The 16,793-nt window shown below is 39.4% G+C and overlaps 1 protein-coding gene across 1 annotated transcript in view; it reads left to right on the top strand.

Annotated features, from left to right (window-relative positions):
- Positions 1-329: 329 nt before the first annotated feature.
- LOC309388714 (mucin-5AC-like) overlaps positions 330-16,793 on the top strand; it is an 84,792-nt gene continuing 68,328 nt past the window's right edge. Inside the window, exons 1-8 of the mRNA XM_081946292.1 lie at positions 330-424; positions 3,580-3,711; positions 8,492-8,563; positions 10,769-11,030; positions 11,222-11,336; positions 14,137-14,227; positions 15,769-15,878; positions 16,116-16,332. Of these exons, the coding sequence (XP_081802418.1) occupies positions 358-424; positions 3,580-3,711; positions 8,492-8,563; positions 10,769-11,030; positions 11,222-11,336; positions 14,137-14,227; positions 15,769-15,878; positions 16,116-16,332 (1,066 nt within the window). The 5' untranslated portion in view covers positions 330-357. The remainder of the gene's footprint in view (positions 425-3,579; positions 3,712-8,491; positions 8,564-10,768; positions 11,031-11,221; positions 11,337-14,136; positions 14,228-15,768; positions 15,879-16,115; positions 16,333-16,793) is intronic.

The following is a 16,793-nucleotide window of genomic DNA, read 5'->3' as shown; positions in this document are numbered from 1 at the left end:
GAAGAACTTGAACACGGGCCTAGCCCAGCCTCTTTACCATTACTCCACCATGACTCTCAGGAAGGGCAAGATCCTTGAATTGCATCTTCTCTTTAACTCTACTAAATGGCAAAAAAACGTGGTGACCTTTGCTTTTCATTTCATCTGAGTTTCTTCAATGGCCATAGCAACTCCAAATAAAGTAAAACAGCATCCTCTCACAACCTGTGCACCTGCTAAAGATTCTGAAGCTCCACCTCTCTGGGAGCTTGTGAAACTATCTGGGAACTCAGCCAGAGTCCACACGCCTGCTATATAAGAGGCATCAAAAGACAAGTGGCTTCTCATATGGTACATACTGCCAACTCCCCAGGCAGGATGGGGATAGGCAGGGGGATCCGAATACCACTATGGATACTAATGATCATCTTAAGCCATCAGAAAGGTAGGAAACTTTAAGAGAAGTTCATTTCCTGTCATTTGGAAGACATTCAGCAAATGCCTGGCTTCTAGAAGGTCTGATGACTTTACACTGTTTTCTTTGCTTTGCCTCATTAACTGTTATCAGGACTTGAAAAACACTTGCTTGAGTTCTCCTATCAATCACCAATATTCCAGCTTGCATTGACACACTGAGCAGTATTTTGATGGATAAAAATGATAAAAAGAAAAGACAAGCCAGTCGTTAATGGAGCCGGTGCAATACAAAGCATAGAAAATGAATTCTCTCTTTTATGTACATTTTTTTCTGCAAGAATAAATACTGTTTATCATATGCGAATGTGGAAAGTTACAAACGTGAGAAGGTTAATAAGGCAAATAAAAACACTGCATTGTTTAGGTGGCTTGTAATAAGATTGTTACGTTCTTGGAGTCTATTGCAAAGTTCATGCTATTTTTGATGAATTGGAAATCCAACATTGAATTAATTGCATTTAAAATTGTCAGCCATTCAAGGAATGCGAACTTTATGGCCTCCTGGGACTATGTACTGTCCTGTAATTTATCAGTCATTTTTGAAATAAGGAACAGATCTTTATTTCATATGATCTACAGAGACAAGGTACTCTGAAAAAAATTATGTTCTGGGTGTTTTCCAAAGCATCTAAGTTCATTTCCTAGAGAAAGTCGGGATGGGAATTATGAGGGTCAAAACTGTTCAAAACTTTACAACATGTAAAAAACTGATTGAAATCATGACCAGAAATATTTATTTTTAGCAGTATCTCTATATATTATCTTCTTGGGAAAATACTATCCATTTTTCTTCCATCCCTTTCATACTTGAAATAAGTACAGCTCTCTTTTGAAACTTCAGGGGCTTTGATTATATCAATAATTATGATTAATAGTGCCTCATAAAAGACAGAGCTGTTTGTGTAGGCTACATGGAATGTACCATACTGATACGTTAGCAGATCTGCCTGAATTAAGATTCCATTTCCTTCTTTTGTCCATGCGAATTGGACAAGTAGCATTAAGATCAGTGTGGTTATTGCAAAACACTTTTACACAGTTTCTTACTCAAGGTACTTGTAATAAGATGCTAGGAAGTTTTCTAAGAGATATCAAAGAAGAAAATGTCAGAAGTTCATAATTTAATATGCTTCTGGTTCAGCATAAAATTCAGGACTCATTGTGATAACATTGCATTTGATTGATATCAAAGAATTTTGATTCATTGCATTTAGATGGAATGAAGTCATTTAGAACCTGTCAACATCTAACATTATTCATTTTGGATGGTAACTGATGTGTTAGTGAGAGTATAAATGTAAGGCTTAAAAGCAGTAAAAAGATAACATCTATTGTAGGTTCTTCCATTCTATATAAACTAATAACACACTGTAGACATACAGGCATATCCATCATAGTCAATTAATAAAATATATAAAATAACTTAAATTGTAAGCTATTTTGTATTAACAATAGACTTCAAATAAACTACTAATGTAATATGTGTTATGAATCAGTTTGTGGGTGTGCATATATGTATACATACATACTATATTTAGAATATTCTACAATTCTGGCTATTTCTTTATAAGAAAGGAATAGAGCAAAATATTTAGCAATGTAGTGTTCTATAGGAGTAAAATCAGTTGAAAATGTTTAAGTTTAGGAGAATGGTTGACTAAAAGGTGACTCATACTAGTAAACCTCTAAATGCTCTTAAGAAAGAAGTTCAAGAAAGTGTTTTTCCCTTCTCTTGTACTAGAATAAGAATAATCAATGAAATACACACATGGCAATTGAAGAGAGACCAAGGAAAGTATTCTGCCACCTGGCACACAATTACAGAACATGATGTTACAAGTCAAAAGAATTGTCATTGTCTTAAAATAGTTGTAGACTTCCATGTTCAGAGGCAGAACAAATTAAATTTCTATTTGTAGGATGAAAACAGAGGGAGAGAGTCCATGTGCTACTTAGAGACTTTCTAGAAGCATCTTGCTGAGCATAACTGGAAAGGTGGATGCTAAACTAAAATGTATTACTAGTGTGGCTCAAGTTTTGATACTGTTGAGTTCTAGATGGAGACAAGCAAACTTTATCTCTCAAAACTTACTTTTATAACATTTTTAGATGTTCTACATATTAGTTATTCCAGTTGGCTATAATTACTATGACCAGGTTCATGAAGCAAAAAGGAGAAAGAAGCAACTGTCTTTGAAATATGTTGTATTTATGCCATTAATGCCAAGTGGGATTGCAAAAATATATAACTTACTAAATATGTACCTTACTTGGTGGATTGTTTCCAGACTTATTTATATAGAGAGTAGAAAAACTGAAATCAATATGATTTTAGTGAGTTTTGACTGATGGAAATTTCACTGATTTTAAAGAAGCTGCCACATAGATGTTGACATGCATGCACACCCACAGCAGAGTTGCACAGGCAGATTTGTCATACATGAAGGAGAGAGACAGACAGAGAGAGAGAAACAGACAGACACACACACACACACACACACACACACACACACACACACACACTTTAAATTGGAGGAAATACAAATTGCCATACTTGTATACTATCAGGTCAAATTGATCTGCTACTTCTAGGATGTTCAGTGTATTTTATATGCCCAGTGAAAGGATAGGGTTTTCAAAATAATGAGGCCAAAACATTGAAATACTTCACAGAACATTTCTCTAGAATGCCTTCCTTTTTTGCTTTTAGAAAGAAAGTCAAAGAGCCATTCTATAGCTGTGTTTTTGAAGGACAAATGAACTGCCAATAAAGGAGAATATTTGTAGCTCAGGGGTGGAATGAGGGGTCCTTGGTACTAACGGTGCTAACCAGTTTGGATCGAGAAATGTCTGCCAGAAAACAACCAAGCTCAGACAGCATGAAGGACCCCTCAGAAGTGAACTAATTATGACTTCAGGCACTTGTTTTCTATATTGTTTTCTATATTACACTGAATACCTTTAACTGCTTTAAGTGCTGATTGATGAACAGAGAAAATGAAATATCCCAGAGAATAAATAAAACTCTAGATGGACAATAATATTTTGCAGAATTGTTGCAGGTGAATTTTTCTCGTGAAGTCCATGACCATGAATGCTTTGCTTTTCTAATTATTGCTGCAGCACATGCCCAGTTTGATTATCAGCAATCCCAGTACGAGGACCAGCAATCCCAATATGAAGACCAGCAGTCCCAATATGTGGACCACCAGACTTTCCGTCCTGAGGAGAAGCAAGTGCAGCAGACACATGACTGTAGGTATCTATAACATTATGTACAGGGCAGAGCAAAAAGGTGAAAAATAAGACTGCATCGCCCCATGTTTCTATTGGTCTTTCAGAAAGAGAAGCAGCTTTTGCAGATTGATATCTTTGATTGAGCAACATGATGTAGACACAGAAAGCATTGGGCTTTCTCTTAGAAAAGGCAGCCTGATTAAAGCCTGATTAAATGATTAAGACCTGGAGACAAAAACATATGAAGAACCGTTGCAGGAACTGCATATGGCTAGTCTGGAGAAAAGAAGGACTAGGGGTGACATAATAGCAGTATTCCGGTAGTTGAGGGACTGGCACTAAGAAGAGGGGGTCATCTTATTTTCCAAAGCACCAAAGGCAAGACAAGAAAGAATGGATGGAAATTAATAAATGATCTCGATCTCTCTCTCTTTATTCTAAAGCAACTTTAGAACTTAGGAGAAATTTCCTAACAGTGAGAATAATTAACTAGTGGAACAGCTTACCTTCAGAAGTTGTGGGTGCTTCATCACCATTTTTGAGAAAAGACTGACAGCCATCTGTCTAAAATGGTATAGGGTCTCCTGCTTGAGCAGAGGGTTGGACTAGAAGACCTCCAAGGTCCCTTCCATCCCTATTCTGGATTAAGCACAGAGGAGAGAGAGGGAAAGAGCTGTCAGACCAACAGTGAGGCATATCATTTCAAATCACTCTTATCTTTACACAGTGGATCTATTTTCACAAAGTGTTTCAGAGATAAGGAACTAGTAAAGCCAGTAAGATCCAACCCCTTGCCAAAACAGGCCATTCATGCACAAATGGTCATCCAAATTCCATCATTGGCACTTGTGCCATCAGGAAGTTATTTTTAAATTAAAATGTCCTAATATATAACATTCACCCTCCTCCATCTCTCCTTTTCTCATTCTGTAATGTGAACTCATTGTTTTGAGCCCAACAACAACAACTACATTTGCTTCATCACCTACCCATAATACCCCTTCAGATATGAAGATGGTGATCATATCACCTGTATTTCCCTCAGGCCAAAAGGAAGTGGAGTGGAACAGGAATGTGGGCATCATCCCAAGGTAAAAGAAGGCAAGAACTTGCAAACTCTATTAGAGCTGAGCTGAGCTGGGCAGAAGAATCATAAACCCAGGGATTGGACAACCAGCTGCTCTCTCATAGTAAGGCTCTTTAAAGTGAGATGATAGAAAGAAGGACTAAGTGGCAAGACGTTTAGCAGGAAGGCCAGTAGAAAGAAGCAGGCAACAGCTTCTTCCATCATCCTTCCACATACATATAGAACCTGCTATACAACTAAGAAGTAACAGATTAACAGAGTTGGAAGGGACCTTGCAGGTCATCTAGTCCAACCCCCTGACCAATATCTGCCTCTATCTAGGATTGAACTCACACATTACCAGGCTCAAAGTATCACTGAGAAAAAGCCTACAGCCAGTTTTCTCCTTGCTTGGGAGGGAATATTTGGGGATATGCTTGCAAAGCCAGTCAAACAATCCTGTATTCTTACTTCCCTCAACCAGTCCTTTTAATCGAGGTTTTTGTTTTTTTTTTGTGATCGGCAGCTGTCCAGCACACCAAAAGCAAAATTAACTGTTTGCCTACCTTCAAAATTTACTTTTTGCAAATAATAATACATCCTGCAGCTGTTCTTTCCATTCAAAATGAAAGTGGAATCTTCTAAATGAGAGTTTGGTTAGCTAGGAAAAACAGCAAAAGATATGTTTTTTTAAGATGGGGCATTGCTAATAAAATTCGGTTTACGATAAAGTATTGCTCATTTTTGTCAGTTAAGCAGCATACTTACAAACCACACAGGCATTTAATCTAAATCTGTATTTGAATAATCTTGTTGAACAAATATATTCTGTGGATGTGTGGATGTGTAAGCAATACACCCATGATAGTAAGTAATTTACACCAGTGATAGTAAGTTATATAAAATTAATTAGCCTTTGGATCTTTGTCATTATATCCCTTCCAATTTAGAAAAGACAATTTTCAAGTCTGTGTTTCTTTGGCTGTAATAAGAAAGGTTTGGATAGAACTGTTACAGAATCATATTAAAGTTGAAGAAATTAAAATAAGAATGAGGCATATACTGTACCTGCTAAAATACAACATTTAAGATATGTCTTTTTTTCTGGGAAATAGATGGATTTTTTTATTGGTTCAGCCGATGATTTTGATCAATATTATCCACAAATCTAAATCTAATTATCCAGTTAGTTTTTCTCACATGTATTATGGAAAAAAAAAACATCAAGATGGATCTTAAAGTAGTTTAAAGCATGTATTTCAGAGGTGGGTTGCTCCCGGTTCATCCCAGATTGGGCTAACCAGTAGTGGTAGTGGCAGGAGGCTCCGCCCGTCATTCACCCTGATCATTGCATGCACGCGTCAGCACAAGCGAACAGGTAGCCCCAGGATTTTCAACCCACCTCTGATGCATTTCATTAAATTCACTTTCTATACAAGATTGAAATCAACTCAATCTGAAACCTCCCTTAAGTCATTAAACCTTTCAACCATAGAAAAGCTATACTGCCACAGTCATGAGCTGCCAAATAGTGAGGACTGGTTTTTCAGTGATATAGATAAGAGGCAAACATGAGTTGCTTTGCGAATGGAAGGGTGGAGAAATCTTGCCTGATTCTTATTTTAAACAGATTAGGCTGTGATGAAAAACAAACTTGGGATAGTAACTGCTTGTTGGCAAGCGGCCACATTTAACAGCTTCTGGGTGGATTAAGGCCACAGTGAATGAACAAATAATTGAAAATGCTTGGAGCAGTGTTTATGCTTATAGGCCTGATCAGGATTTTCAGTTGTTGGTTTCTTCCTGTATTTCTGAGAGAAAAAATATATTTTTTGTGATATTGTATATTGACGGTGTTAGTCTTAATATTTCTTTTTTTGTCAAGTTCTTCTCTCAAATTGGCTGGAAACCTTTTGGTGCCATAAAGGTCTAGGGACTGTAGGAAGTTAAAATCCACCCCGCTCCTAGAAAATGAAATATTTTAGGAAATATTATAAAGGCAGAATATTTTCCCTAAAAAGAGAAGTAGAAACTCAGGGAGGCAGAAACTCTGCCCCCCCCCCACCCTTTGTCAAGGGATCATTAAGTCTGAGCCAGTCTATTCTACATAAAAAATGTAGGATTAACCCTCTACCCATCTCACCACATGGTGCCTGGGAAGATTACATTATCCAGCAAGGCAAACAAGCTTAGGTCTCAGGACAGCCTACAAAGTTAGCTAAGACCCCCGCCCCTGGGAGTCTGACAACCAATCAGAATGCATTTCTTACACAGGGACAGGAACAGGAAGTGGGGCCCAGGAGAGAGTATAAAACTCAAAGACTCTCAGCATTTCGACCCTTTTTCTTCTTCACCCAAACATCTTGAAGCACGTGATCCTCTTTTCAAGCTTGTCAACAAAGATATTTTTAAAAAAACATTTTATTAGAATTTTGGAATACAGTAGAAGTAGAAAAACAGGAAATGGAAAAAAGGAAGAAAAGTGAAACAAAGAATAGAAAACAGAATTTGGACTTCTGCCCTTCTTTCTGTTGTGTAATTGCCATCTGCACAAAGAAATATTCTTTAAAGATAATCACATTTTGCCAACAATTGCAATATTGTTCCACTACCCATTTATAAAGAAATTTAAGTGCAGAAAGGGATTCATTCTTTCCCATTTTGATATGGACAAATTCCCATAATTTTAGCACTCTATTTTTTTTTATTTGAAAACTTTGTTACAAGAGGTTTCATACTAGTTATGTGCATATTTATTCAGCAAAAGATCCCACTAAATTCAGAGTAACTTAAATTATTATCAGGAAATTCAGAAAGTGTTGAATTGTCAAATGTATTTGTTTATTAAACAAATAAATAAATAAATGCTGCCCATCTCATTTAGAGACAACTCTGGGTGGCTTACAAGCATTAAAAATTTGTAAACATTAAAATAATAAAGAGTAAGCAACAATAGTAATAATAATAAAAATGGAGAGGAGGGAAGCATGAAGTACCTCAGGGAGAGTTAGAGTCCTCTCTTAATCTATAGCCACCTCCGGAGTGGTACATTCCTAATGGGGCCCAGGCCAGGTTGCAGAGCTGGGTTTTCAGGGCCTCCTGGAAGGTCAGGAGGGTGGGTGCAGATCTCACCTTGGGAGATATGATGTTCCAAAAGGTAGGAGCCATGGCAGAAAAGGCCCTTCTCCTGGACATCTGGACCAATGGTGGGATTCACTTACCTTCCCTACTGGTTTGCAAATGTGAGCAAATACGCCTCATCTGCACAAGCGTTCTGTGCATGCACAGTGCTCACACATTACGTTGGGGTGGGTGGGTGGAGCATCCCACAGCTTCCAGTACTGGTTCGCCCAAACCGGAGAGAACCAGTAGAATGCCACCTCTGATCTGGAATTCAATTTGATGAAGAAACGAAAATTATTCCTTTAACTTGCACTCTTAAGAATTGCACTGTATTATTTGGAATTCCAGTTCGGAATATTCCAATTACTCAGCTAATCTGAGAATGAACGATCTGCCAAAATAAATATTAAACATTTATAAATATTAGAGTTGCCTTGAACTGCAAGATAGGGGACAAATAAATATGATCATAATAGAAAGAAATAAACTAATTGTATGCTGAATTTAGAGAGATAAATGTCACTAGAAAATGTAATCATTAGTGAGGTTCAGAAATACTTTGTGGCATTGCAAAAATGTTTGTTCTATAATAGAATTCTTTTGTTTCAGATTTTACCACATTAGCTCCCTCAAGCCCTGTGAGCATGATCCCTGCATTGAGAACAACAATGGTTATGAAGAGTAAGTTGGTCAAAGATAATATTATTATATTGTTAAAAATAGTTTTTAGATTACTTGCTCCATATGAATCGTTGGGTTCACATCAGCAATGTGATTTTAGAGTGAAAATAGAAGACTTTAACATTAATTAGGAACAGAGCAATCAAAAAGAGGAGTGGAAGAGAAGGGATCTCAATGGCAAATAGCAATGAATAATCACACTGAAATGTTGCCATACTTCATGTGAATGATTGAGACTATGTATTCTAGAGAAGGTAGCCATTTGGTGTAATGGTTAAGGCAGCAGGTTAGAAATCAGAAGACTATGAGTTCTAATCCCACTTTAGGAACAAAGCCTTGAGCCAGTCATTTTTTGTCAGCCCTAGGAAGAAGGCAATGGCAAACCACTTCAAAAAAAAAACTTTCCAAGAAAACAATGATTTGTCTAGGCCAGTGATGGCGAACCTTTTTTTGCTCCCGTGCCATAAGTGGGGGGAGCGCAGAGGGGTCGAGTGCGGGCGTGCCGCACCCATAATGCAACGCGTGACCCCCCCAGTGTGCATGCGCGCACAACGCGCGACCCCCCCCTATTTTTACATGGTTTTTTTGCCCTTCCCAGGCTCCAGGGGCTTTATAGGAGCCTGGGGAGGGCGAAAAGAGCCTCCCCAACCCCCCCGGAGGCCCTCCGGAGGCTGACAAGCTAGGACACAAATACACACAGGCACGAAGTCTATAATATGCATAATTCAGAATCACCGGACGTTTACATTTCCATGACAGTAGTTCTTAAACCACCCAGCTGAGCAGACACACATACATAAAACGAGCATGAAAGTCGCTGGGCAAAACCAGGTGAGATTCTCTCAGTTTGGGATCTCCGCTCTCATCTCTTTCCCCTCCCCACGCTGCTCTGCATTTCCCTCTCGTTTTACATCCCTTCCCAACGCCACTCGCGTTTCAACGCGCGCCCCAATTCCACGCGCAGGCGCGAATGTGAACCAGCGCACACGCACACACTGAGTCAGACACAGGCTGAGCGGGCAAACCTGCGGCCGCCAGCCGGGCTGTCGATCCCTTTAAGAGTGGTGCCTCTGACATCACGGCCAGCTGCAGTGAGCCGGGCTGGGTGCTGCTAAACTGGGGATGATTGTGAATTCTCCTCGCGCCCCTCGTCAGTTCCTAGCCAAGCGGATCCCGTGATCCAGCGGGATACGGTAGAGGGGGCGCCTTGTGCTTTCCATCCTGGGTGTGTGGGTCTGTGTGTGTGTATGTATGTAGGTCTGTGAGCAGGCACGCGCGCGTGTGTGTGTGCGCCTACGTGTGCACGAAAAAGCGGGGGAAACGAGTCACAGACAACCCAGCCGCCTCTCGGCAGCCGACTGCGGCACCAGTGTCCGATCAAAGCCCCCAGGACAAGCTCGGTAGCGGCGGCAGCTGCCATCCTGTCCCTCCCCACTGCGGCTCAGCTTCATCTCTCACCGCCATGGCAACTGGCTGAGCCGAGCCAAGCCTCCCCCTTGCCCCCTCCGCCAGTGGGATCCTTTGAAGAAACAGGGCGCTCTGGGATTCGTAGCGGCCTGGGCATTTCCACCCCCTCGTCTTTTTTTCTTTCTTTGCGGCACTTTTTCTTTCTTGTTTTCTTCTCTCTCTCTCTCCCCCTCTGAGCGCTTAAAACCACGCTCTGAGCAAACCGGAGGTGACTTCCGGGTTGCTCGGAGGGTGGTTTTAAGTGCTCCGAAGGCGTCAGGGAAGCCTCGGACGGTCCCTGAAGCCTTCGGAACGCTTAAAACGACCCTCCGAGCAACCCGGAAGTGACTTCCGGTTTGCTCGGAGCGTGGTTTTAAGCGTTCCGAAGGCTTCAGGGACGGTCCCTGAAGCCTCCGGGGGGGGGAGGCTCTTTTCGCCCTCCCCAGGCTCCTATAAAGCCTCTGGAGCCTGGGGAAGGCAAAAAATAGCTTTTAAAAATGGTGAACTCAGCTGGCCAGCGTGCGCCTTGCGTGCCCTGACAAATGGCTCCGCGTGCCACTTGTGGCACGCATGCCATAGGTTCGCCATCACGGGTCTAGGCAGTCTCAAGTAATTGGTCACGATTGAAGGGGTGGAAAAAACATCTTAGAGGGGTGGATGAGAAAATAAATGGGTGGATGGGGGCGTGGATTGACTGAGTAGGTGGCTAAAGAAGGTAGTCTTGAACAAAAAGTTTTACATATTACTTTGAATCCACAGCTGGAAACTCAGCTCATAATCATAGAGTGTGTAGCACTTGGGGCAATTTCCACTTCAAGACCTTTGATGGAGATATCTATCAGTTTCCTGGACTCTGCAATTACGTCTTTGCATCCCACTGCAAATCCTCTTATGAAGACTTCAATGTGCAAATTAGACACTTGGTGGTTGAGAATGTTACCGTTATAAGCCATGTGGTTTTAAAACTTGATGGAGTAGCCGTTGAACTGACCTCAAGTTCCATTACTGTCAACGGAGAACCGTAAGTTTCATTATTTAAATATATATATATATATATATTGTTATTTCAAAGCCTAAACTCCAGTCGCACCAGGGCAAAGAGGAGGAATGTCATTTCATATATTGTTCATATTTCAGTTTGATATTTGTAAATGAGATGTTTCCTGTAAGTGAATTTCTATCACTTTCAGTTGTAATGTGCTTTGTTTCCAGGGTTCAGCTGCCTTACAACCACTTAGCAATTATGATGGAGAGAATCTCAGGTTATCTTAAGGTCCATGGGAAATTAGGAGTCACCATGATGTGGAATCAAAAGGATAGCCTTTTGGTAAGAACCTATTCTAGATATGGCAAGGAATTCCTACTATGGTTTTGGAAATGACTTGTGGATCTTTGCTTACACACATACATTATGTCTGTCTTTCTGTTTCTCCATCCATCCATCCATCCACCCACCCACCCACACACCTTGTCTATCTGTCTGTCTATCATCTACATATAAAAAATTATAGACAAAGAAACCACCCATGGATGTTATTTTGCAATCAAACATTCTTGACATGATGGATAAGAATAGTAAGTTATTAAATTTATATGCTGTTTAGGAGTTGCCTCCACAAACAGTTGTATCTTCCCAAATGTTTCTCGAAAAGAACTGATTTTTGCAATTGGCTTTGATACTCTTTGATTTGATTGAATCTAAATCTAGTACAATATAGGTGATCTATATATATGGATTGCTTCCTTATTTAATCAATGTTCTTAATTGCATGCCTGTTCTTGAAAATATCTTTGCTTGCGCACTTAGATAATGAAAGTATAACTGTGAGGCTAGGACTATTAGATCTAAGTTTCAAATATTTGCATGGTCACTTAGATGGAAACAAAAACGGAAAAGTTTTCTATATCTCACTGCTGTCATTTAGTGATAAGTCGAATTTTGCAGCCCAAAACTAGGAGCCTTAATGGTACAGTGTTTAAATAAGACTGTCTTTTAATGAAGTGTAAGGAGAATACTAATTATCATGGCAGTGTTGTACATTCTTTGTTGTGGTAGATTTTACTTTTTATTTCTTTCAGAATAATCCATTAACTCAAGGGGCTCTGTAACCAATTTACTGGTTTTGCTGTCACCACCAAACCTTTTCCTAATTTGGAAACAAGTGTTTTTTTTCTCCTCTATCTTTATTTTTTTTAAAAATGGGCACAGAGGTTATATAACTAGAATGGAATCTGAAGAACATACAGCAGAGTTCAGCAACCTCATTAATGTTTAAACAAAGAATCAAATGATTTTTTTTTCCTGATGCTGAATGTCAGAACCTTTCTCCTGTCAGGAGGAGAAAATACTAGCAAATGCCATTGTTCTCATGATGATTCGGAAAGTCTCCTTCTTCAAATCACATAATTCAGTGAAGAGCCTTCCAAATCATCACAAGAATGGGCCCTGCACAAAGGATGGAATGAGGTGACAAAAAGACATCCATGAAGGATGGAGCACTACAACAGGTGTGGTGGGGCAGAGAGTGGTTTTTCAGATGCTGGTGGGTGCCCCACTCCCTGAGGCACCCCCATGCAGTCACTTAATGGCATGCACAGTTGCTTAACCATTGCAACAGTTAGATCTTGGATTGCGGCCAGTTGAGCAAGATGGTCGTGTGGATGGCTTAGTAATGACTGCAATGAATTATGACCAAAAGTTTGGACTTAGCTGCCATTATAACTAGAGGACTATCTTTAGTCTCATTTCATTTATTTATGCCCCAATGAATGAGGCACAGCAAAATTGGGGACTGTCTTTTGTCTTCTATTCTGGGATGACTTCAAGGAAATGTTTGGGAAGGTTCATTTCATTATAAACGGATCTAGTGCATAATCTGAGGGTCCTCCTGGATTTAAGATTTAAGATTCCTGCTTGAGGAGTAGTTGGCAATCCTGGCAAAGAGGCCTTTGCTCAACTTTGAGTTATGTACCAGTTTCATCCCTTCCCTAACTGAGAAGCTCTTATTTCTGTCACTCATACCCTGGTAATCACCTGTAGTGCAATGTGCTCTACATATGGCTACCCTTGAAAAATGTTCAGAAGTGTTCAGAAGAATGTGGTGGCATCAGTGGTGGGTTTCAGTTTATTTTACTATTGGTTTGCTCGTGCACATGCGCACACTTGTGCACTCATGTGATGCTTCTGTGCATGTGCAGAAGTGTCCAGGTGGGTGGGTGGAGCCTCCTGCTGCCGTCACTACAGGTTCACCCGATCTGGGACGAACCGGCAGAAACCCATCTCTGGGTGGCATGTGCAGTTCTGGCTGTCCCTAGGAGTTGTGCATGTAACATCTCTGTTATGTGAGCTGCCTGTTTGTTTCTGAGTCCAATTCAAGATATTGGTTATCACTTTTAAGTCCCTTCACAGAACAGGACCATTTTGTCTCAATTATTTTGACCCAACCCACCTGGTTAGGTAGGGGAGATATGTTGTGATTCCTGGCATGGGGTTCAAGATTGGCATGCAACCATCAGGATGGTTGAATTTCCCTCCATCTTTTACTACCATTTTACCTTTGTTTTAATACTGTTATTTTACCTTTGCCTTTAATCATGTTTCTTTTTCTATGGCTATATGGATTTTAGTTGTAAACTACCCAGAGTCACTCAGGTGAGATGGGTAGTATATTTAATTAATTTTAATTAATTTTATTAATAAATTGAAGAAGCTTAATGTTAACCAAAATATTAATGGCTTATGAAGTAGGGTTGCTAAAATAAGTCATAATTAATATTAAATACAACTTATTGCTCGAAGGGACATCAGAACAAAACCTTTCTATCTTCAGTTTTAATTGTATCATGGGAAAAGAGAGCAATGGCCTATTTATTTTGTACAACACTATGATTTAACATGAGAGCCAAAGGCAAACATTGGATGTGATGGGAATTCAAAAATAAGAAAGAAAACAGAATTCCACTATCAGACCATAAACACTAATCCAAATGAACTTCATTTTAATCTCTAAACATGCTCATCCCTATACCTGTTTACCAATGTTATATATAACCTGTTGTTAGTTCTTAACTTTCATTCTTAAAACTCTAGAACTTCATTATAGTTACATTATTTTGTCTTGTTTTAGCTGGAACTAAATGAAAAATATGCTAATCAAACTTGTGGCCTTTGTGGGGATTTCAATCAAATCGCAATCTACAATGAATTCATTTCCAACAGTAAGTGGCAAAAATAGCAGATTTCTGTTTTTATTGCTTTTGGGGTCACATTTCAATTTCATTTGTAGGACAGGATTTATTTTGACAAATGCCACTGAAATATAATTGGATCGACAGCCTTAAAGTATGCAACTGTATAATGTTATACAAGGATTAAGATTGTTGAAATACGAAAGGACCTAGGTTTGTTTCTTTATCTTTTGCTTTTGCAGAACTGATGTAGAAATTCCATGCATCTTTTAAATCTGGATTTCTGTTTTTCACTTCAGTCTGGAAAGAGGGCTGCCAAATTTAATGTGGTCAGAGATGTACTAGAAAGGGAAAATTATGGGTCTCTCTTGCAAGGAGCTATGGTTCAGATTAATCTGTGTTTCTCTACCTCATGTTGGTGGAGAACTCTGGGAACCTGAGTCCACAAGTTTTAAAGCCACTGAGGGTGAGAAATGTTGAGCTAAATGCTCAATATTCTTTTTCATCACAATCATAATTATGAAGGGTCATTAAATGTATGAATTTGGCAGGTTTGTAAAGCAAAAGAAAGCTGAAGTAAGATCAAAGTCACTGTCCATGTTTTACTTAGCTTAATGATTGAATCCTAACTGTTGCTACTAAATTAGTGCATAGGCATATGGTAAAGATGGATGCTTCATAGAAGTGAATTCAAGAGGCCTCATTAGCAGGGTGGTCCGCGAATAGGAAGGCTTATAAAAACAATTCAAGATGGCAATCAAAAAGGTAATGCTTCAGACATATGGTTACTGCTACCATCTTGACTTTTAGTTCCTGAAACACCACTGCTCAGTGATATCCAAAGCTGAGGGGACTTTAACTCTTCATAATGGGAAGGAGAGATTGGCCTAATTAACCTCATCATCTTGCAAAGAATCAGTTTGGTTTCATATCATGCTGTTGCAGAAATTAAGGGACTCAGACTTCGGGATCAAAAGAAGTAGATTTATTTTCAGGACCAAGGTTCAGAGCAAGATAGCCAAAGCAAACATCTGTACATCTGAACAACCTTCTTGTGGAGAAGCACACTCTTATAAGTTCCTCAAAAATACCCAAACACGGAAATGCACTATGTCTCCATTAATTGGTCAAATAATCTATAGGCTACTGTTGCTATGCAAGAAGCAGAGAAACATCTTGTTTCCTCTCTTGTACGTTGAGGTCACAGTTGACTTGCAAAGACGCATCTATGTTTCCAGTAAAGCATTTGCGGTTGACTGAACTTTAAGTAAAAATACAGCAGGTGTGAGTTTCAAGGCTTGACACTTAGTCTTCCTTTTTGTCTACAAGACTTAAAAATTATTCCTTCTCTGTATTTCATGTCTTGTCTCACTCTTATGTACCTTGTTTCACTTTATGCCTCAATGCAGACTGATGATCTTTCTTGGATCCCTTTGCCAGATTTATTTCACACCAAGGGAATATAGTAAAGTTGCAGCCTGTGTCCAGACAGGGTTGTTGTTGTTTTTTGTTTGTTTTTTGGGTAATCCTGCTTTGGGAGCAACACTAGAATGGCTTTTTGCTTATTGCAGATGTCCAGCTGACTCCTTTGCAGTTTGGAAACATGCAGAAGATGGATGGACCCACAGAACAATGTGAAGATCCTGTCCATTTACCTGGAGGCCAATGCAACCAGGAGTCTGTAAGGATTTGTATTTCATTTCATTCTCTATATGGGAATTTGGCTGTCCCCCCCCCCCTTTTCTTCTTTTCTCTTTCTTAAGAGCAATTAGAAGACAAGTAAAACAGTGAAATCTTGAAAATAAAAAAACCGAGCTTGTAAACATTAGCAATGCAGATCAATAATAGTGTAATAGCTTCCTGTGTTTATATATAGTGTCCTGTTCATATCTTAGCAGCGCTAAATTCTTTTTTCTAGACCACTCTGTGCCAAAATATATTGACTGGTAATGCATTTGAAGCTTGCAATGCATTGGTTGATGTGCGTGACTACATTGCTGCTTGCATACAAGACTTATGCCAATGTGATCAGTCTGTGACTGAAGTCTGCATCTGTAACACCTTTGCTGAGTACTCCAGGCAATGCTCCCATGCTGGTGGACAACCACTTGAATGGCGAACAGACGATTTCTGTCGTAAGTATTAGTTCCAAAAGAAAACTCAATTCGTATGGAGACCTCTTTGCAATCAGTGTATAGAATCCTAAATAAGGCAGTTACAGACCACACAATAGGCCATCAAGATCAATCCTTTACCTAAGCAGGGAAATCCAAATCCAATTGAAAGAGATGCAACCTACAACATTCAAATATGGCTGAAGCAACTTCAGCTGATTAAGCTGACCAATAGGATACTCGGAGTTTAGTGAGGGTTATATGCAGGAACTCTGCATATCTCCAACCAGAATTTAGCTCAGTTTTGAACTGTTGTTATCAGTAAGAAGCTGGTGCTAATGTTTAATTTACCTTTTTTTAAAATAACCAATTAGATTCAGCCTTTAAGGTTTGTTTAAAAAGATGTCTTTGTCCAGTTTTATGTATCTAAAGAGCATTACCATATGTTTCCCCTTACCTTTCTCTACATCGTGTCTCCTTTT

Source organism: Natrix helvetica (assembly GCF_964273705.1).
Source record: "Natrix helvetica genome assembly, chromosome: 1".
In the NCBI taxonomy this organism is placed as follows: Eukaryota; Metazoa; Chordata; class Lepidosauria; order Squamata; family Natricidae; genus Natrix; species Natrix helvetica.
This window is presented reverse-complemented; position numbering and strand designations above follow the sequence as displayed.